Genomic DNA, 22970 nt, shown 5'->3' with positions numbered 1-22970 from the left:
TGTATCGCCCTTGTACTCTCTTGTGGGAGTTGATCTGCTCTGATATTTTGTGTTGCTAGGGTTCTTCTGCTGATTTCTCCCCATGTGTGTTTTCAATTCATTTTATTTTATTTTATATTATTGTATTTTAATTATTAAGCTAGAATCTTGGGGTGTCCCTAAATTGTTGTTGAGAGATATTATAGTTGCGACTCTTAGGCAACTCCCAGGAGGCACACCTATCTGCTGGGTGATGCCACTTTCAGAGGCTATAGGATATGGCGCTTGCCCCACCCTTTCCAGAACCAGCTGAAACAAAGCAGCCACTGCTGTATACCTGGCTCACTCAGCCGAGTGTTATTTTATTTTATTTTTTTGAGACAGAGTCTCATTTTGTTGACCTCGGCAGAGTGCTGTGGTATCATAGCTCACAGAAACTTCAAACTCTTGGGCTCAAGTGATTCTCTTGCCTCAGCCTCCCAAGCTGGGACTACAGGTGCCTGCCATAATGCCTGGCTATTTGTATTTTTTAAAAAATTATTTAAGGGCGGCGCCTGTGGCTCAGTGAGTAGGGCGCCGGCCCCATATGCTGAGGGTGGCGGGTTCAAACCCAGCCCCGGCCAAACTGCAACAAAAAAATAGCTGGGCGTTGGGGTGGGCGCCTGTAGTCCCAGCTGCTCGTGAGGCTGAGGCAAGAGAATCGCGTAAGCTCAAGAGTTAGAGGTTGCTGTGAGCCGTGTGACGCCACGGCACTCTACCCGAGGGCCGTACAGTGAGACTCTGTCTCTACAAAAAAAAAAAAAAAAAATTATTTAAGACCTTTATTAACAGGTGCCTTTATTAACAGACCTTTATTAACAGTTTGTTGACTTTTTAAAAAAAAATCAAGTCGTAAACTTTTAAAAATTTATTTATTTTTTATTTTTTACATATACATGTGTTAATTAGGTTTCCATTTTTTTGCCTTCACAAAATTAAAAAGACTTAAAATTTAATAACAATAACGGGTGGTGCCTGTGGCTCAAGGAGTAGGGCGCCGGTCCCATGTGCCGGAGGTGGCGGGTTCAAACCTAGCCTCGGCCAAAAACCAAAAAAAAAAACAAACAGTAACAATGTTTAAGATAAGGACTAAAAACAGAAACCTCGTAAAGAACGAACGAACATAAATACATTCAGAAAAGGAATCAGACAATTGCTAAATCGAAATATTAAGCAATAATAATAATAATAATGTAAGAAAGTAACTTACATTCACATTGTCAAATAAGAGTATGTCTATTATAGAATGCTTTGACTCTGAGATTCAGTGTGGAGTCATCAGTTAACTTCTTTTTATTTTTTTTTTAAGTAACAAAAATATAAACAACTAATATTTATAAATAAAAGTAAAAGATAATTTCAAAAAACAGATCATACTAAATCTTACAGACAAGAGAAAAAGAAGAAATACATCAAAATCATTCTACTTGATCTGGGTACACCTGATATTAAAATTGGAGAAAATATATTATTATAAAGGAGAAATTACAAACATATGTCACTTTTAAATGAGGATACAATATCCTAAACAACATATTAACAAGTTGAGATAAAAATTAATGTTTAAATAATATACTTTGGTCAAAATTGGAACCGATTTATGTGAAAATTAGTCACTATTTTCTTTTCTTGTTTTTTTTTCTTCTTTTCCTTTCCCTCACCCCTTCCTTCCTTCTCTGTCTGCTCTCCCCTTCCCCCATGCCCCACCGGGTCATTAATTGTCTTCAAATCAAAATTGAGTACATAGGATTCGTACTTCTCCATTCCTGTGATGCTTCACTAAGAATAATATGTTCCACCTCCATCCAGGTTAGTACAAATGTTGCAAAATCTTCATTTTTTTATGGCTGAATGATATTGCATGGTATACACATACCACAGCTTACCAATCCATTCCTGGGTTGAAGGACATTTAGGTTGTTCCCACATTTTGGCAATTGTAAATTGGGCTGCGATAAACAGTTTAGTACAAGTGTTTTTATAATAAAATGTTATTTTTTCTTCTGGATAGATGCCCAGTAATGGAATTGCAGGATCAAACGGGAACTCTAGGTTGAGTTCTTTGAGGTTTCTCCATACTTCCTTCCTTCCTTCCATACTTCCTTGTATTAGTTTGCAGTTCTACCAGCATGTAAAAGTGTTCCTTTTCTCTCCACATCCGAGTTGTAAACTTTTATTACAAATTAAAAATGAAGTTCTTAAAAATCTCAGCTTGACCAGATATGAAACAATTTAAAAACTTTTAAAGTCTATTTAGAAAAACCAGGCTTTTTTTTTTTTTTTAAACACATTTGTTATTACCAAAAAAGACTTCTTTAGGTAAAAATAATAAAAACCCCATGCTGCATAGATAATGTAGATAGTTCTAGTTATCTGTTCAACGGGCAAAAAGCAGGCACTTAAGGTCTTCAGCTCTGATCTTTTGTTCCTTTCTTATTGCTGGAATTTCATATTTGTTTCTTCTTGTTGGATGACTGGAAGATGGTAGAGATGGTGAGCAGGCATTTACTCAGCCCTGCCCTGCTCAGCCTCTGATGAATTCTCAGCTGGTGGATCAGCTGCTTTTTTCTCTTTGCCATCTTGTGGCTTAGGGTTTTCTGGGTGTCTGTGTCAGTAATTGGTACCGACGTTGAGGTGGCTGCTGACTGGGTCTCATCTCCTTGATTCTCTTTACCTCTTCACTGGGGTCTTCTCTGGGTTGTCTTTGGCCAGGAGGGCCCCTGCAGAATAGTGGTCTATAACCCCTGATACATATTCTGTCTGGCTGGTCTACCTTGTTCTCCTGCATGCTGGTTGTCAGCACTTCCATCACTTCTCCCTGCACAGGAGGGTTGGAACACTGTGGTCGACACCCATAGGGTCTCCGCATGTAGTAAGGTGGGAACCTTCACCTGCAGTAGGGCTGGCATTGTTGGGCCAGGCCTACAGGAGCACTCTCCATCCCTGGGCCTGGCCTTTAGGAGCACTGTCCATCCCTGGGCCTGGCCTTCAGGTGCACTCTCTGATCCCTGGTTCTTTTCCCCGCTCTCACTATTCTGGTAATTCTGCTAGTAATTGTGTGGGTAGCACCTATAATGGTTACAGCCTGCTGCGTATTTACTGCCTGGAACTAGAACTCCACCAGGGCCTATAACATTTGCTGCCTCCACACCCTTTTCTCCTTCAACAACATCCAACTCCACAGTCTCTCCATCTCCCACACTGGGAAGATGCTTCCTGGGGTTATTCTTCTTTATGGCAGTCTGGTGTACAAATACATCTTCCGTGGTGTCATTCCTGTTGATGAAACAATATTCGTTTCTTACAGTGAACCATTTTACTGTTCACAAAACCTTCCTTGTGATGACTTTCATGTCCTGCTGGCAGGCACCGCAGATGTAAGGCTGCCCTGGCCACCGTGCCCTATAGGCTTGGTGTCAGCAGCACTGAGGGCAGGGTGGCGGCTGCTGGGTCTTGGCCTTGCTGCTCAGGGTTGCGATGATGGTGACTAGGGCTGGCTGCTACGGCTCCTCTGGATTTGTGATGGTAACTAGGCCTGTGGCGGTGGTGGGGCTGCCCAGGGCTCTCTGGGGTTTGCTCTCCGCCAGCTATTTTTAGAGATGAGGTCTAGCTCTGGCTCAGGCTGGTCTCGAATCTATGGGCTCAGACAATCCACCCTTCTCGGCCTCCCAGAGTGCTGGGATTACAGGTATGAGCCACTGCGCCCTGCCTACTCAGCTGGGTTTTAAGGCCATTTAGAAACGAAAACTGGCAGGCTAGAATCAGATCCAGAGGCCTTAGGATATGGAGCTCACCACTCCTCTTCACCACTAGGTGCTTAAATGAATGACTGCTTTTTCCTGTGGCCTTTTCTTCACACAGCCTCCCAAAGCTGCTTTTCAGGACTGCACGGTGTGGGGGTCCTGAGGACCTACCTTGTTTTCTGTAAGCTGGGTGGGTTGGGGCTGGGGGCAGGACCTTCAGTGGATGCTCCTATGCTGGGGGTGGCTCACAAATAGTGAGCCAAACTGTCCCTGAGAAAATATCAGCCCTGCCAGCAACTGATCACAATATCATGGCTTTGTGTTTGGGGGAGGGGAATCTATAGTTTGTGGTATGCCTCCAAGGATTTCCCAGAGTGGGGTTGCCTGAGGCTAGGCTTGCCCTTCTTAAGCCAGTAGGGGTAGAGCTGGGGGTAACCTCCAGGAGGTTCTCTCCTGCCAGGGACAGTGTGCAAATGGTGTTCTAAACCACCCCATAGGATGGGATAGATGCCAACTAGCAGGAGGCAGGCTAGTTGAGTCACAGTTTCCTCCAGTGGCAAGGGTGGGCACTCCCAATCCACTGAACCACATAGTGTAGATTCACCCCCTCCACCCCCCCACCACCCCCCGCCGGCCCCTGTCAGTTCCCTGGCAGTTGTTTCAGCAGATGCTGGTGAGAGACAAAGTGGCCTCTGCAATTCTTGCTTCTGCAGTGGCTATGGGGGCTGGGTGGGGGCCAAAGTCTCTTTACCTCTCTTGTGCCTGGGGATGGAGTAGCCCTTCCAGGCTGTCTCAGCTGGGCTAGCATTCCTGACTCACTGGTGCAGAGCGAAGCAGGTCCCCAAAGGGGGCACTCTGTCTGGTAACCAAAGAAAAAGAGAGATGGGCTGTGGTCACTAGCTGGCTGGAGCCAAAACTGCTCACTATTCTGCCGGCAGGAGGGGACCCAGAGGAGGATATTCCTAGGTGTAGGAGAGCTGGGCCTTTGGTCACTCCTTGCACTGTCCTGTGGGGTGAGAATTCCTGTGGCTTGCTGCTCACAGATAGCCCCTGAATGGGGCGGGGTCCTCCTTAACCTTCTGTTCACCTTCAGCTCCTTCTAGTCTGCTCTATCCACAAGTGTTCTCTCCCCTCTCCCTTCCTCTTTCTAGTCTTCATCCTCACAGTTTGTCACAGTGGGATTGCTGAATGCTTTAATCTCTTCTCCTCGCCATCCCACCCCCCCAAATTTCACATGCCCCAAGTTCACTTCAGTCCAGTTTCCCCGCTCTGGCTGGGACCATTTGATGAACAATGCTGCTAGTTGGCCATCTTGCCCATGCCCCTACTTGGTTCATCTTGTTTCATTTATATTCCCATCTTTTCTCATCTTCTCCATGTGCCCGAATTAAATTCTAGGCATAAAATTTTGTCAGGAATTTTTAAATAAATATGTCCATAAATAAGGACTGTTATTTTTAAAAACAAAATTACAATACCATTAGTACTTATTTATTGTGATACCTCACAGACATTGTACCATATCCCCACATATTTAGTTACCTGCCTTGGCCAGTAAGGTCATATAATGATCCATCCTCCATGTGGTGAGACTGATGTGTTAATGAATACCTATGGTGCATTTTACAAGGGTACATGTCAAATCTACTAAGTGTAGAATATAAATATCTTAACACAATAATTAAGAATGTGAATGCGGTGAACGCAATGTTAACCAGTTTGATGAAAGTATTTCAAATTGTATATAAAACCAGCACATTGTACTCCATAAATGCATTAATGTACACAGCTATGATTTAATTAAAAAAAATGAATAGGTGAAGAAAGTCTTGTGCTGTAATCCTAATCAAAAGACTTCTTAATATATTGAAGTAAGTTTTTTTAGTGTGCAAAATACCTTTTTATTTTGATTTATAGAATGAAAATTTTTTTGTTTTATGCCTCGGATTCATTTTGTATTTCTTTTTTAACACTCTATATTACCCTTGTATTTTTAAACTCGTGAACATGTGCTCTTCATACAGTTTTAAAATGTAATAAAATCTAACATGTTAAAAAAAAAAAGAATTTGTAAGGTAAATTCCAAGTGGTAGGTGTGTCTTTCACCTAGGAAGCATGCCATATCCCTGTACACTATTTGCAGTAGTTAGGAACCAGTGGAAGCCCCTCCCTGCTACCCTCTTCTTGAATTTAATTGAGTTGTGCCTCCATGTGAACATGTTTTTGTTAATATACAAGTTTCAAATTAGTATTGAGTACATGGGATACTTGTTTTTCAATACTTGTGGTCCAGGAAAGTGTTCTCCAAATCCACCCAGGTTATAACAAGAGCTATAAAATCTCTATCTTTTCTTATGGCTGAATAGTATTTCTGTATGGTATGCATATACCACAATTTATCCATTCATGTGCTGATGGCCACTTGGGTTGTTTTCACATCTTTGTGGTTGTAAATTGGCTTCTATAAACATTCAAATGATAAAATGACTTTTTTTTCCTGTTTGGGTAGATCCCTAGTGATAGAATTGCAGGATCAAAGGAAGGTCTACTTTTAGTTCTTTGAGGAATTGCCATACCTCTTTCCATAAAGGCTGTACTAGTTTACAATTCTACCAACAATGCTTGAGGGCTCCTTTTTGTCTCCACCCAGACCAGCATCTGTCCTAGGATTTTATGATGTGGGCCAATCTCACTGGAGTGATTGCTCAAAGTGATTTCTATTTGTGTTTCTCTAGTAATTAGAGATGATGAGCATTTTTTCATGAGTTTGCTGGCCATTCATCTGTCCTCATGAGAAAAGATTGTGTTCATGTCTCTTACCCAGTTTTTTTTTTTAGTTTAACATTGTTGGCTTTTTTTTTTTTTGAGACAGAGTCTTAAGTTCTTACCCAGTTTTTAATTGGTATTGTTTGCTCTTTTTGTTTATCTGCTTGAAGTTTTTGTAGATTCTGGTTATTGGCCCTTTGTCAGATTCATATCAAGCAAATATCTTCTCCCACTATGAAGGTTGTCTCTTTGCTTTGTTGATAGTGTCCTTAGCTGTGCAGAAACTTTTTATCCTGATCAGGTTCCATTGATTTATTTTTGTTATTGCTGTGATTGCCTTTGGGGTCTTCTTCATACATTCCTTTAGCATATAGATGGGGTCCAGTAACCCCATGACCCATCTTCTGCCCATGCAGCTGGCCCATAATATTGTATTATTCTCTCTGGGGGCCACTCATCATCTTTCCACTCCCCTATTTGTAAGTCTTGATGCCACCGCTGGACTTTTTCCTAAGGAGTGGCTACTGGAAGTTCAAATAATTCTCCTGTCTTGATGGGCAGTAGAAAGAAAGAGGGCTTTATAAAGGCAATGATACAACTGCCAGTCCAGTGATCAGGTAACCGGGCATAGTCTTTATCCCCACAAGTCCAATACATTCCCTGAGGAGCACTTCAGTTTCGTGAGAATCCTAGATGCCACTAGGCATCTCTGAGTTTGGGGAACCAGTCTGGGGGATTTAGCTCTGTCTGATTCAATCCCCACCAGAAAGTTATTCCAGTAGTAGCATTGTACAGTCTCTGACCTAGGCAATGTAGCTGCCATACTGGCATAGTGAGATTTTTCCCTTCACTTTGTGCTAGTCAATATTGTCTGATAATTGGGGCCTTCAGGATCCACACATTGTCGTTCAGGTTTCTCTGGTATGGAGCAATATCTGGGTTAGGTTTAGTGGGAGTAAGTTCTTCTACTTCCCATGGCCACAGATCTCCCATCAGTTCCTCCACGTATAAGGCAAGAAGTTACATTTAAGGACTGTGCAACATTTTCAGCCAACTGGAAGAATAATTAATTGTTCTGTACTCTTTGGCAGTGAGGTGGCACAGGTTGCTCCATTTCACCACAGAAGGTATGGTAAACAGCCACCCGACTGGCCTGACAGGAGGCAACCTGCCTGCTGACCCTTAACTGACATATTGGGTCCAAGACAGTGCCATCTATTCTCAAAGACATGACTTGTCCTTTTGCCACTTAAGGTTTGAGGGATTTCTTAGAGTTAGAATCAAGAGTTACAAGTTTCAGTAGTGCAATCAGCTGGTGCTTCCTCCTTTTCTAGTATGAACTCTTTTTGGCTATCATTTTCGTATCCCAGGTATCTTCTATTACACATGACCAGTATGCACATTCAGCACATGGGTAGTCTATAAAGCACAGATACTTCTGTTTTTCCCTACCCTGTTTCCCCGAAAATAAGACAGTGTGTCAAATTTTAGGGATACCTGGGTTGGATTTCTATGGTCTCGAGTTTTCTGTACTAGAAGTCCCCTCTCAGCTCTCCAACCTACTGATTCTGTTCTGATAGTAAACTCGTAGTTATTGGGTGGCTCTGAGGGATTTTAACAAACATGGTTCTGCCATTCCCAGGGTCACACACCTTAAATTGAGTAGTATTATATAAGCAAGTTCCTTGCTGAGTCCCTTTACATTCATAGTAACTATAAAATAATAGAACAGTTGTCACCTTCTGGCCTATCTTGGTTACCTTATGGATACATTGATTACAATTTTCTATATCACAAACTAAAGTCCACTTAGTTTACGTGAATGCAATAAAGAACAGTCCCAAGATGATGTAGATCCTCATGCTTCGGCTGTGCATGGACCAGTCAGCTCCCAGAATGTGACTGGAGCAGGGCTTGCCACTTTCTGCAAAACACTTAAGTGGTTTGTAAAGGTCCAAGGTGACCTTCCAGGGTCAGGGAGTTATCAAGGTGGGGAGTCCAAACTGTGGGAATGCAGGGTCGGCTGCTGCTATCATGTCCTACTGGTACAGCTCCTCTTAGGTGGGGGTGGCCCCTCCCCTGGCTCCATGGCAGGTTTCACTCTGCTGTAATGGATCCAGACAGGAATTTCTGCTATCTTATAGGTGTGGTCAGGATAATGTTTTAAGGGCTTTTACACCTTGCCTTCAGGAGAAACACATTCCAATTCTTAACCCACACCATAACTCCTGGGGAAAAAGGGCGCACAGGGAAGAACAAACTAACTGGACATCTCCCATTCACCCATCCTGACACTGCTTCTGCCACCTTTCCCAGGGCTTGCAATTGCTTCCTCAACTCCACCTCTCCCAATCCCTGGGGGATCCTGGCAAGCTTCGTAGTAAGGGGGGTGGCCTATGATATAAGATCTCATATGGCAAGAATCTCATTTTCTAAGTGGGGGTACACTGAATCTTAAATAACATCAAGGGCAGTGTGCTTACCCACTGTAAGTTTGTCTCCTGGTACACTTTCCCTAAACTTGTTTTGATAGTTCTATTCATGCATTCCACCTTTCCCAAGCTTTGTGGGCAGTAGGCTGTGTGGAGTTTCCAGGTGATGGCCAAGGATTTTTGCTGTCTTTGGGACTAATTTGGAGATGAATGCCAGCCCACTGTCTGATCCAATCCATAGCGGGATCCCAAAACGTGGTATGATGTCTCTCAGGAGTGGCCAGGTGACTTATTTTGCCTTCTCAGTATGGGTAGAATATGCTTCTACCCATCTGGAATAGGTGCAAACCATCACCGGCAAGTACTTGTTCCCTTTATATCTGGACATTTCAGTAAAGTCTACCTGGAAGTCTTTGAAGGGCGTTACTCCATATGACTGGATTCCTGGGGGTACCATTGGTCTTTGGTGCGTGTTGAACTAGCTGCAGGTGACACACTGTTGACTGATGGTTTTGGCCAGGGTTGCCAAGTGGGAGATGTACCAGACTCGCAACTTCACCGAAGACTCCTGTCCCAGATGAGTGCTCTCATGCATGGCTGTTACTACCATGACTCCTAGAAGCTGAGGGACTGCTACTTGTCTATCTGGCATCTTTATCCATCCTCCTTCCATTTCCTGCCTCCCTGTGCTGCCAACCATTTGTTCTCCTCCTAGGAGAAGATAGGGATGAGCTCCAGAACCCACAGAATGAGGGAAGCCACTTGCAACACATGGTATGGCTGGGAGGCAGTCATTTTTGCCTCAGTATCAGCTCTTGTGTTCCCCTTAGTTATGGTGGAAGCATCTTGGTGATATCCATGACAGGGCATCACTGCCACTTTCCTGGGTTTCCATACTGCCTCTAGCAACTGAAGTATCTTCTGCCTGCTGATACGTAATGGCCTTTCCCCCAGAATTTAATAGTCTCTTCTCCTTGTACAATGCCCTGTACACTTGGAAAGTCAGAAAAGCATACTTGGAGTCTGTGTAGATATTCATACTTTTCCCTTGACTTAGTTAGTTCTAAGGCTCAAGTCAAGGCAATTAACTTAACCTTCTGAGCTGATGTTCCTTGGAGTAGGGATAGCCTCTACAGTCTCTGTTAAGGTAACCACTGCATACCCAGCCTGCTGCTCATCTTGCACCGTCACGTAACTGATTCTGTCTACATACAAGTCCCAGTCTGCATCAGTCCAAGGCTGGTCACACAAGTCAGGTCTGCTAGAATACACATTATCTATAACTTCCATACAGTAGTGCTCAGTCTCTCTTCCACTGACTGGAAGAAGTGTGGCTGGGTTCAGTATGTTACATACTTCTACTGTTATGTGTGGATTGCCACACATTAAGCTTTGGTACTTAGTTAATCTTGCATTAGAGAGCCATAAATATCCCTTTCTGTTCATTAAAGTGACCACAGAATCAGGTACTTTCACTCTGAGATCCTGCCCTAGAGTCAGCTTATCAACTTCTTGCACAAGGAGAGCAGTAGCGGCTAGAGCCTGTAAGCATGGTGGCCATCCTTTTGCCACTCCATCCAACTGCTTAGAGAGGTAAGCTACAGGCCTTGGCCAGGACCCAACCAGCTGGGTTAACATACCCATAGCCATCTCTTCTCTCTCTGAGACATATAGAGTGAAGGGATTGGCCAAGACTGGTAGCTCCAATGCAGGTATAGTCATCAGTTTCATCTTTAGCTGGGAGAAGACATGTTCTTGTTCTCCTTTCCTTTCTAAGGGCTCTCCTTCCTTTCCTTTAGTTGCATCATACAAGGGTTTTGCCAAGTTGGCAAAGTTGGGAATCCAAAGGTGGCAAAAGCCTACCACACCTAAGAATTCCTGAAGTTGCTTTCAGCTCGTAGAGGTGATTAATGACCTGCCTTTGTTCCATGCCTAGATTCTTCTCCCTCTGCTGGATAGTAAATCCTAGATAATGTACTTGCTGCTGGCAGATCTGGGCCTTCCACTTAGACACTTTACAGCCATATACCTCTAGATGTCATAAAAGATAGTCCATGCCTTGGGCGCAGCCCTCCGGGTAGGGTGCCCTAAGAAGGGGTCATCCACATACTGGAGCAGCACAGACCCTAATTCCTCAGCCGGCAATTTCTGGAGATCATGAACCAGCAGTTCTCCAAAAATCATCGGTGAGTTTTTGAACTCCTGTTGCAAACTGGTCCATTTGTACTGGATGGCAGTTCCTGTGTCTGGTCTCTCCCACTGGAAGGCAAACAGCCTCTGGCTCTCTGGAGCCAACCTTATACTGAAAAAGGCATCTTTTAAGTCCAGCAAATGAACCTCTTGAATTCTGCTGGCAGCAGACTCAACAGAGTATATGGATTAGGCACCGTAGTATGCAGTGTTACAGTTGCCTGATTAACAAGTCTCAAATCCTACACTTATCTGTAGTCCTTTGTACCAGGCTTCTGCACAGGGAGCAAGGGAGTGTTCCAGGGAGACTGGCAATGTATGATTATGCCAAACTGCTCAAGTCTCTGAAGCAGTACCTGGATCTCTTCCAAGGCCTCCATGGGCACTAGGTCTTGTTTTTGCCTCATTGGCCTTGCCCCTGACTTTACCTCTACTATTACCGGTGGCTGGTTCACTGTGAGCCCTGGGGGGTTCTGCCCAGACCCCCAGCTACCACTGGGCCAGCTTAGGCCTGGGTCCCTCCCCTGGCTCAGTTACAAATAGCCTCCACTCCTCTTCTTGAGGGGATAGCACCAGACCTGGTTCGTGCAGTTGTAGCTGCATAGTTCCTTGATCAGAAAAAGAGACAGTGGCTTTTAATTTTCCTAGAAGGTCTCTACCCAGGAAAGGACAGTCAGGCATGTAGAGAAACTGATGAGTCACCTCGTGGCCTCCTATGGAGCACTTTCGAGGGAGGCAAAAGTCTTGTTCAGTAGTGGCCCCAGTTGCTCCTATCATATCAATTCTGTAGTCTGACAGAGGGGCTACTGGCTGGGTGACCACTGAGCGTTCAGCCCCAGTATCAATTAGAAAGTCAATGTCTTTGCCCCCAATCCTTACTCAGACCATGGACTCTCTGGGGCGACCAAGTCTGGTCCCCTTCAGTCTAGTAAGGTCTCTCTCACTAAGTTGTAGAGGCTTCCTGCCTTTCCAGGTCTGTCACTTCTCTCCCAGGATTTTCAGCATTTCCTTGCCTCTGGGGACACTTGTTCTTCCAATGCCCTGCCTCTTGGCAAATTGCACACTGATCCTTCCACAAGGGGAGCCCTTTTACCTGTGGTTCTCTACTTCCTCGCACTCCTTGATCCTGTTCTCTTTGAAAGGGAGGGAGATCCTCCCCCTCCCCCATGCCCTTCAGAGCTGTGGCTATGAGATCAGCTCTGTTTCATGTGCCTATCTTCCTCTCTATGGCTCACTGCTTCCCAGTTCAGAAAGACCTTGTGGGCTTTTTCAAGAACCTGTGAGGTGTTCATACCTGCAAACCCCTCCTGCTTCTGCAGTTTTTGCCATATATCCTTGGTGCTTTGGCTAACTAGGGCCATATTAACCATCCTTTGGTTCTCAGGGCTCTCAGGGTTGAAAGGGGTATACATTCAAAATGCTTCACATAACCTCTCATAGAATTGGCCTGGGCTCTCAGTCTTTTCTTGGAGGACCTCATTCACTTGGGCTAAGTTACTAGTTTTCTGTGCTCCTTTCCTCAGCCCCTACAACAATGCCTTCTGGTATTGGGTTAGGCGTGCCAGGTCCTCTGCCACATTTGGGTCCCACTGGGGGTCTTCTCTAGGAAGCCAGACTTGAGCATACTCCTGAGGGTTTTGGAACCCATCTGGGGAATTCCCTTCTAACCACTTAGAGGCAGCATGAATCACATGGCGTCTCTCGTCTGTGTTAAAGAGGGTCATGAGCAGCTGATGGCAATCTTCCCATGTGGGGTTATGAGTCTGAAAAATGGTCTGCATCATATCAACCAAAGGCTGGGGCATCTCCGTGTAAGAAGGAGTGTGATGCCTTCAATTCAGTAAGTCTGTGGTCGTGAACGGCTGAAAGATCATTATTCTCTGTTTGACCATGTGCCCATCCTCATTCACTCTGGTGTGTTTAGTCTCTTGGAGGGGCATCTGGACTCCCAGTTTAGGTCATAGTCCAGCTGCTAAGTGGGGGTGGACCTCCTGGGACCTTTCCTTTCTTTGCACAAGGGGTGCCTGGGAATGGCTCAATCTGTTTTTGAGGGAGAATCTCTTCCTCAGGTGCTGTAGTGCCTGCAGTCTCTCTGTACAGGGGTAGTGGAACTTTGTCTAGGGGGTCATCCCACATGGGGTCTGCCAGTATCTTTGGCACCACTACTCTAGGATGGGTGGAAAGCATTTTCTCTTCTTGTCCCTGTGCTACTAGCACGGTCGCGACCTGTCCTCTCAACCAAGGTGGTGGGTTCACTACTAGCTGTAACCAGGTATCAATGTAGGGAAACTGGTCAGGGTGACCACCTCTTCCAGTGACATCCCTTAGACACTAAGGACCTCTCTAAACTTCCCTCTGATGGCCATGCCACACCGAATGAGGGCCATTCCCACTCACAAAGACTTTTTAGCTTCCCTGGTGCCACAGTAACCCAATAGTCACCTACAAATCCCTTCTTAAAGTTCTTCAACATGGTAGCTAGTGTGGTGGGCTTCCCTTGCTCGTTTCCCATCTCCACCCAGGGTATCCCTCCTGAGATGCACACTCACACTGCACTCTTTCACACAGTGCCTGCCTGCTGGCGACCTAATGCACAAGGAGTTGATTGGACTCCTTCTTCCACTAAAACTGTAGTGGGCCCCAGCAAATCTTACAATACTCTGGACATCCTGTCACCACCTGTTGCTGGTTCCTCCCTGTGCTCAGCCTTTTGCAGTGACCCTCTGCAGTGACCTAGACAGTTCCGTCTTGACGAGACTTCCTTTGGGAGAACTGGTCCCAGGAGTGCTCTGAGGACTGCATTGCTAAACCAACTGGAGTTCCCTGCAGGGGTGGTCCATGGGGCAGGCAAAACCTGACCCAAAGAGTCTGGCTGCATGGTTTGCCACCAAGCCTCTCTTCCAGGTCAGAGAACCAAAAAATGTAGCAGGAAACCTATGCAGACAAAAGACTCCAGGCACCAGTTGGAAGAGGAAGCAGCTTTATTCATTGGCCAGGAGACTCAGTGGACTAGTGTCCTAAAAACCAAGCCCTGAAACTCAACCTTTGCCTTTCTTTTATACATTTTTAGGGCTTGGGTGTACATGAAAGTCAGGAAGAACATGAGAGATGTGAGATGTGAAAGTCTTGTGATTCAGGGGAAGGTCAGGTTGGCCCACACCCTTGGTACCGGACTACCTATCCTCAAAGGTGACAGAAGGTTAGGGAAGTTACAAGGTTGCTACATAGGTCCAGCATATACCATGGGAAGGGCATATAGATAATAGAGACATTTGCTGTAGTAGAGGTAGTAATTAGTGTTACATACTGTCTGGCTAATGCTTGTACAGAGTGACTAGGACAGAATTTAGGTCTGCTTTTACTCTCTTGCCTCACTCTCAGAAACCCCGTGTTGGGATACTGAGGCAGTCACCGGCTGTTCAATAAAAGAACTCTTCTTTAAATTTGGCTTGTCTGGTGGTATGGTCCTCGAGAGACTCCTGGGCATAACAATTTTATTTATAAGAATTGTTCATAGAAGTAATTTGAGGCCTAAGGTAAAGGTCATTTCTTTTAGAGAGGATTTTGTTTTTATTCTTCCATAATTTTTGTGGCATTATTAATAGTGAACACCTTACTTCAAGTGCAGTATTGGGTATTCTCTGGATCATCTAGAGATTCAAACTCTGACTCTAATTCCATGAAAGGCCATGTCTTTTTCAAATGGTGTCTCAGGTTATTGTTGAGAGAGTCATTTGTTAGATTCTTATCTGGGTATTAGTTTGGGCTTTGATTTTTAACTCATCACCATAAAAGACCACAGAAATCACATAATTGTGGAGTCTTTCCAACTGCATGCCATATTAGCAGCTTAAAATTGGCTATGGTGGGAATTACATCACAGAAATCACCAAATGATATATATTGGGGATTTTTGCCCCCAGAAAGTACATTTAAAAATATTACCATCATACCACTGCTTGGTTTTCTAAGACTTTTCTGTGTCATGTGTTCTGTGTCTTCTTCTTGCAGATGTGGAGCTAAGGCTGGAGAATGGAGGCCACCGCTGTGAGGGGAGAGTGGAGGTGAAGCACCAAGGAGAATGGGGCACAGTGGATAGCTATCACTGGAAGTTGGAGGCCGCAGAGGTGGTGTGCAGACAGTTGGGATGTGGAAATGCTGTTAGGGCTCTCCAAGGACCTCATTTTGGATCTGGGATTGGACCCATTTGGCTTCATTATATTTTATGCAAAGGCAAGGAGCCAAATGTCAATCACTGTAGACGTTCTCCTTTTGACGACTATCTAAAATTTGGCTTTTCCCGTAGTTGGACTGCTGGAGTGGTCTGCTCAGGTAAGGCCTGTCTTGTCTGGTGGGGTCCCCAGCAGAAACAGCCTCAGTCTCAGCTCTAGAACATTTAGGGGCATAGCATCACAGCCTTGTGAGCACACTTGAGACCTCAGTCACAGAGAAATTCCCAGAGCTCCGAGGCTAAAGGGAGCATAATGCTTTTAAATGTATGGGTCCCAAGACTCTTCAGATCTCTATGATGTGTCTGAAGGGGCAAAGAGGTCGGGTCAGAAGAGACTGATGTGGAAGGCAGCAGATCTGTGTGCTAAAAGCTGCTCTATATCTATTTACTCTAAGACACTGAAACCTCCATAGGTCTGTTTCCTTAGGTATCAAAGGAGATCTGAGTCTCAATTTCCCCTTCTGTACTTTCTAAGAATGAAGATGTGTAACTTATGTTCAGTCCTGTTTTGGTGGTAGATTGTTTACCTTGTATTCTCATGGTCCTGAAATGAGGCTTGATCTAGAATATAGAAAAGCTTGGACAAGGAGAGAGGTCAAGTCTCCGAGAACCCAGAAAAGGGTTGCTAAATGCATTTTTTGGGTAAATAATTTTTAAACTTTCTTTCTCAGAAGAATGTAGGACATCCCTTATATCCAAGTCCTGCCATGAAACTCTTGTTTGTGTGCAAAATTTCTAGTTAGAGAGTCTGGTCTGGGGCTTTAGGGTTCCTGGAACCAACCCAAAGACCTTAGCCCTCTTTGACGTCTCAGATGTGAGCTCCTCTAAGGAGTATTTTTGTCCTTGCCTGGGATGAGCACCTGGGCCCCTTCCCCAAAGCTTCAAGTCAAGGAATGTCTGTCTTGAAGGCACAAGGCAGCCAGTCTAGCTTTCTGGTTATTGTTGTTTGTTGTTGGGGTTCTCATATTTTACATTTTAGACAGTTATTAGTTAAGTCATTATATAATGAACAGTGTGGTCAAAGTTAGTGTCCATTATTTTGTTCCTTTGATTCCTGATAACATTGTCCCTTTTCAGTTTCTATAGGTCTAGACTAAGGTAGATTAGAATGTGGGCTTTAGTGTCTCTTGGGAGTTATGAGGCACTGGTGCTGACATGCCTGCAGCTGCTGCTAGAAAAGTCTACAGAAATTTTATGGTCAACAACATGATTTCCATTTATATAAATAAATAAGTAAAAGAAGAGCTGTGTAGCAGTCACTGGTGTAAATTCCACCTTGTTCCCTTTATCTGGAGACTTTGGCCAATTCTCCCTCAATAAATCCCTGGGAAGCATGCTAAGGATCTTGCTGAGGTAAGTTTTTTGAGACTCACATCCTCACAGACACCTTCTGTGGAAGATAAAAATCACCAAAGACAAGGTCCTATGCTTCTGATGAGGACAACAAATAAAATTATGAAATTTTATTAAAATTAATTAAAAATTTCATAATTATTGAATTATGTGATATACTTTCCCCCCATTATTATTTTAGAGATGTGAATATCAGAAACACATCATAAATTTTTGAGGGTTTTGCTGTTTACATCTGAGAGTTTAAAATTCTTAGGTGGTATATTGTGTAATCCCCTTATAATTGGTTCTTAATACAGAGTTCTTAAATGAGGCCACCCAACAATAAATATGAGAGATAATTTTTTAAAATGGAAAAATATTCACTTGTCAAATTATGTAAAATTATTTTTGAGACAGTCTCACTATGTTGCCCTGGGTAGAATGCTGTGGGGTCACAGCTCATAGCAACCTCAAACTCTTAGGCTTAGGTGACCTCAAACTCTTGCCTCAGACTCCCAAGTAGCTGGGACTACTGGTGCCTGCCATAGCACCCGGCTATTTTTTAGAGACAGGGTAGTCTCTGTTTGTTCACAGGCAATAGCCAATAGTTAGGCTAAAATTCAGGGACTTAGAAAGAAAAGTTTGAAAAATTGGAGACAAAGGTGCTGAGTGAAAAGATAAGTGGATGTTCATCTCTAAGTAGGAACAGAGCAAGAGAAATTCTGTGACACATGTAACTATTCCTCAAAGGACAATATCATTAAGGAGACTTTTAATAAGCTGGTGAACAGGATGACCACCCTCTGGGTAGAGTCAGTCAGTCTGTTTCCCCAGAAACCAGTGTCCTTGTGTGATTTGCTCATTAACAAAGTGGCCATGATATCAATAGATGCTTCGGCTGCTTCTGTGAAGGTACACAAGGAAAACAAATAGGAATGGACCCTCTCACTGTTACCACAATAATTTACTAGCAAATAACCATGGCTCTAAAGAATATATTTTCCAAGTAAAAAATAGTTCCAGCAAGGGAACCCAAATGGTTCTATTGAACTAAGAATGGTGAATGCCTCCTAACTTCTTTAGAGTCCTCTTATCACTACACTAAATGGAAAGTAAGCAATGATTCTACTGATATGGGCAATCAGTCTTCATTATCAAAGGAATATTGAATGCTACTACTTAATGAAAACAGGAAGAATGGGGGCTGGAATGCAGAAGATTCTATTCATTTTAGCTTGCAGCTTTTGATTTTGGAGAGGATAAATAGCCTTTTTAGATGTGTATTGTCCAATTAGTATTTTTTGCATATATTATAATTATTTTGATGGATTCATAATATCATACATATTAATTCTTTAACAGTTGTAGATTTCAGTTATCAGTCTGTAACTTTTGTAGTAATTTTACAATATTTTTATTTCCCAACATAGATGTGTTTAATTTAATTTTTATTAATTAATTTAGTTTTGAGGCAGAGTCTCAGTTTGTTATCCTTGGTAGAGGGCTGTGGCATCATAGTTCATAGCAAGAGGATCTAGGGCTCAAGAGCCTCTTGCCTCAGCCTCCTAACTAGCTGGGACTACAGGTGCCCACCACAATGTCCAGCTATTTTTTTTTAGAGATGGAATCCCCTTCTTGCTCAGGCTGGTCCCAGGCAATCCACCCTCCTCAGCTTCTCAAAGTGCTAAGATTACAGTGCTGGAATTACAATGGCATGAGCCATTGCACCCAGCCTATTTAATTTTATTATAATCAAATATATTAACCTACCACTTTATGATTTACATTTTTTCCTCAACATTTGGAAAATTCACACCCTACTGTAATATAAAAACATGCAGCTACATTTTCTTTGAGAACCGTATGATTAATTCTTACTTTTTAACTTGAATGCATTTAGAATTAATTTTGATTTGAAAGTTAAGGTGGAATATAAGTTTTTATAAGTAGAGTACTACTTATAGTCATTATTGACAATTCATTCTTTTCCCACTCTAAGATATATGAGATTTTTATAATCATTTGTGCTTATTTCAAGTGTATATTATGTTTTATTCCTCTAGATGGCTATTCTCACTTAAGGACCATACAGTTTTAATAACTGTAATTTCTTATAGTGCAAGTCCTTCCACATCACCCTTCCAGGGATAGAATTTCTTAATGTATCTTAAGCTTCAGAGACCATCACTTATATAGTTCTCTACTAGGAGGGACTTAGTAATTCTTTCATTATAATTTTTCATTTTATAAGAAGAGTGCCACTGAAACTGCTTAAGATTGTTAAACTGTTTACATTGTTCAGATCGGGCAGGGGATAAATCTGTGGTAGATCAACTTGGCTCCACTATACAACATCCTCCAAACTTCCATTTCTAGGGTATTTTCAAGTGGGGTGGTCTATAAGAGAAGGCTCTCATCAGAGTTGGACTGAAAGCAGCGGCTGCTTTGGAGCATGTGCACACCTTCTTTCTTAGCCAATCAAACATGCACCATCTAGGTGCTGCTGTGAAGGGATTTTGCAGATGTAATTAAAGGTTTTAATCACTTGACTTTAAGTTATGGAGATTATTTTGTGTGGGCCTGACTTAATCATTTGTAAGATCTTAAAAAAGGGCTGAGGGTGGTGCCTGTGGCTCAAAGGAGTAGGACGCCAGCCCCACATGCCTGAGGTGGTGGGCTCAAACCCAGCCCTGGCCAAAAGCTGCAAAAAAAAAAAAAAAAAAGAAGGGCCGAGGACTTCCCTGGAGAGAGAGAGATTCTGCATGTGGCCAACAGTTTAGTTTGGCTTATATTTGTGGGGCTTCTTTTCTGTTTCTGCCTGCCCTACAGACTTTGGACTTGCTTCTCTAGCCTCTCAAATTGTATAAGTCAATTCCTTGTAATAAATCCATGTTTGTTTACTACTGTTTCTGCTTCTTTGCTTTAACCCTGACTGAGACCAAAGCACCACAGGCTCTGATGGATCCTTCTATTGTGTAAATCTCTGGCATAGTAATTGTCCAACAGTTGGGCACACACCTCAAGTGTGAACTGCTCAAACTTTTTCCTGGAATTACCCTGGAATTTTGGAGATGTTCCTTGTTATATGGCAAGAACACACCTGTAACATGTTCACAAAAGAAGACGGAGATAAGGAAAGGAACAATATGTGTGTGTGTGTTTCTGTGTAAAATTGTGTGTGTGTGTGTGTGTGTGTGTGTGAGAGAGAGAGAGAGAGAGAGAGAGAGAACGAATATGAACAAATCCTGTCTGCCATTATTTTATTCTGGCTTCACAACTCTAATTTTGAAAGCTACCTCAAGTTGGAGAATCAATAAATTATCATTTTGCTTAACTCCATTTGAGTTGTGATTCAAATACATGTAAAGCAAATGGGACCTGACCAATATGCAGGATTTTTTTGGCATTATATAATTTGTTTTTTTAAAATTTCAGAACATTAGAGAGGTACTCATATTTTGGTTACATAGCTTATTCTGTACATTTCAGGCAAAAGTTATAAGTGTGCTCTTTATCAGAATAGGTGCATAAACATTAGGTGTGAATTAACCCAACTTTTCCTCTCTCCTCTCACCTACTTGATTCCCTTTGAGTTTTCCTTCCTTAGGTGCACATAAGTGTTGATTGACTATTTCTAATTTAGTACTGAGTACATATAGTATTTGGTTTTCCATTCTTGGAATACTTCATTTAGAAGAATGGTCTCCAGGTCCATCCAAGTTGTTATAAAAGATACTCAATCACCATTTTTTAATGGCTGAGTAGTACTCTATGGTATATATCCACATTTTATTAATCTACTCATGTTTTGATGGGCATTTGGAGTGTTTCCACATTCTTGCTATTATAAATGGTACTGCCATAAACACTTGAGTGTAAGTGTCTTTATTATAAAATGTCCTTTCTTCTTTTGGGTAAATACTTAGCAGTGGGATTGCTAAACTGAATGGGAGGTCTACTCTTAGTTGTTTGAGGTATCTCTACACTACTTTCCTTAGAGGTTGTACTAGTTTGCAGTTCCACCAAAAGTGTATAATTTTTCCTGTTTCTCTATATCCACACTAGCAGTTGTTGTTTTGGGACTTTTTAATAAAAGTCATTCTTACTACAGTTAGGTAATATCTCACTGTGGTTTTGATTTCTCTAATTATTAGAAATGTTGAGCATTTTTTTCATGTGTTTGTTGGCCATTAGACTGTCTTTGAAAATTTTCTATTCATATTTTTGCTCACTTTTTAATGGGGTTGTTTGATTTTTTTTCTTGATTTGCTTGAGTTCTTTGTAGATTCTGATTATTATTCCTTTATCAGATGTATAGCATGCAAATATTTTCTCCCATTCTATGGGTGGTTTATTTGCCCTGTTCACTGTGTCCTTGGCTGTGTAGAAACTAAAATTTGATCAAGTCCCATTTATTTATTTTTGTTGCTGCCATGATTGCTTTTGAGGACTTCTTCATAAATTATTTCCTGAGACTATATCTATCTAGTCTTCTGGTGGGTTTGGGATTGGTTTTCTCTTCCTTTTTAGTTGCTTGAGACAATCCACTAGATTGTTGTTTTGTGATCTTTCTGTCCTTTGGATGTAGGTATTTAAGGCTATGAGTTTTGCTCTCAGGGCTCCTTTTGCTATATCCCACACATTTTGATAACTTGTGTCCCTATTATCATTTAATTCAAATCATTAATTTCCATCTATCTCCTCATTGATCCAACTATCATTGAGCAATAAGTTCTTTAGTTTTCATGACTGCATGTAGGGGTAAATGTTTCTATTGAAATTAATTTCTAAGTTTATGCCACTGTGGCCTAAGAAGATGCATGGTATAATTTCTATTTTTCTAAATTTTTGAGACACATGTTGTGGCCTAGGAGGTGATCAATCTTAGAGAATGTTTGATGAACTGATGAGAAGAACAGTTGAGTTCTGAGGTAAAATGTTCTGTAAATGTCTCTTAGGCTCATTTGTTCTAGAGTTCTATTTAAGTCCATTTTTTTATTTGCTTGTTTTCTATTTGGAGGATTTGTCTTGATTTTGTCACTGGGGTGTTGAAGTCCCTGACGATTATAGTGCTGCTATTTATCATTTTGTTTAAATCAAGTAGAAATTGATTTATGAATCTAGGTGCTCCTATGTTAGGTACATAAATATTTAGGATTGTTAAGTCTTCTTGTTGAAATGTTTCCTTCACCATTGTGTAGTAACCATTTTGTCTTTCTTTACTTTTGTTGATTTGAAGTCAGTGTCCTCTGATATGAGAATGGGTACATTCACTTTATTTTGGTTTCCCTTTGCATGGAATAGTTTTTCTCTTCTGTCACCTTGTGTCTGTGTGAGTATTTATGGATTATATGTGTTTCCTGGAGACAGCAGATACTTGGCTTGTATTTTGCAACCAGCCTATATCTTTTCAGTGTGGAATTAAGCCATTCACATATATTGAAAGTTCATGTATTGATACATGTTGTGAATTTCTGTTCGCCTTATGGGTTGCTATATCAGGTTTAATGAACCTCTTGGGTTAGGTTCCCCAGTTTAGTCTCTGTGATGGCAGGTGATATTTGTGAGCATGAATCAGCCGCACTTTGTTTGCTTGAGTGGAATCTGCTTTGCAGGGCCACATAATTATTCTCCCAGTTATTGGTTCATGTTTCTGTGAGGGAGTCAGCTGCCTAGATGTTCTTTTGTGTTTGTGGTAGACACTGGTCCACAAGTGGAGTAATTGAGTGCTCCAAGCTTTAGGAGGGCTCCTGTAGGTCCCAAGGAGTTTCTTGACCTCCATCACCACCAACCAAAAGTGTGGGGAAGAGGAAGGCGGTTTGTAGCTGGGTTGTGTAAACCTGAAGGGATTTGAAAAACTTCAGCAGGAGCAGCAATTCCTTTTCTGGCCTCTGGGGGGAGGCTAGTAGTAGGAGTGTCAGGACAAGCTCTTCAGATTGGTAGAGTAATTAACAGTGGAAGAGGTTAAACACTTGTACATTAAGTGTTTAAGCACTGGGCTGGGTTCATTCCATCTTTATCTAATAGCACAGATTTTCTGTGGGGAGAGGTAAGTTTTCCTCCAAATAGCCACTCCTGGCACTCCCCACTACTGTATAAGTCTGAGTCATAGGTGGCATAAATGACCTGCAAGTTAACCTCTCTGTTAGCTGGTGCCACCTGCCAGGTGGAACAAGTTGCAGTTCTGTTTCTGGGTCCTGTACCAGGTACAGTCTGTCACAAGAAGCACTTGAATACCCAAAGTGGTTTTTGGGG

The 22970-nt window shown here is 42.5% G+C and overlaps 1 protein-coding gene across 1 annotated transcript in view; it reads left to right on the top strand.

The window, feature by feature from the left end:
* The window catches only part of LOC128561963 (antigen WC1.1-like), a 137695-nt gene that overhangs the window by 5682 nt on the left and 109043 nt on the right, over positions 1–22970 (top strand). The window contains exon 2 of the mRNA XM_053556610.1: positions 15161–15481. Coding sequence (XP_053412585.1) covers positions 15161–15481 — 321 coding nt within the window. The remainder of the gene's footprint in view (positions 1–15160; positions 15482–22970) is intronic.

This window comes from Nycticebus coucang, chromosome 12 (assembly GCF_027406575.1).
Source record: "Nycticebus coucang isolate mNycCou1 chromosome 12, mNycCou1.pri, whole genome shotgun sequence".
Taxonomy (NCBI): Eukaryota; Metazoa; Chordata; class Mammalia; order Primates; family Lorisidae; genus Nycticebus; species Nycticebus coucang.
This window is presented reverse-complemented; position numbering and strand designations above follow the sequence as displayed.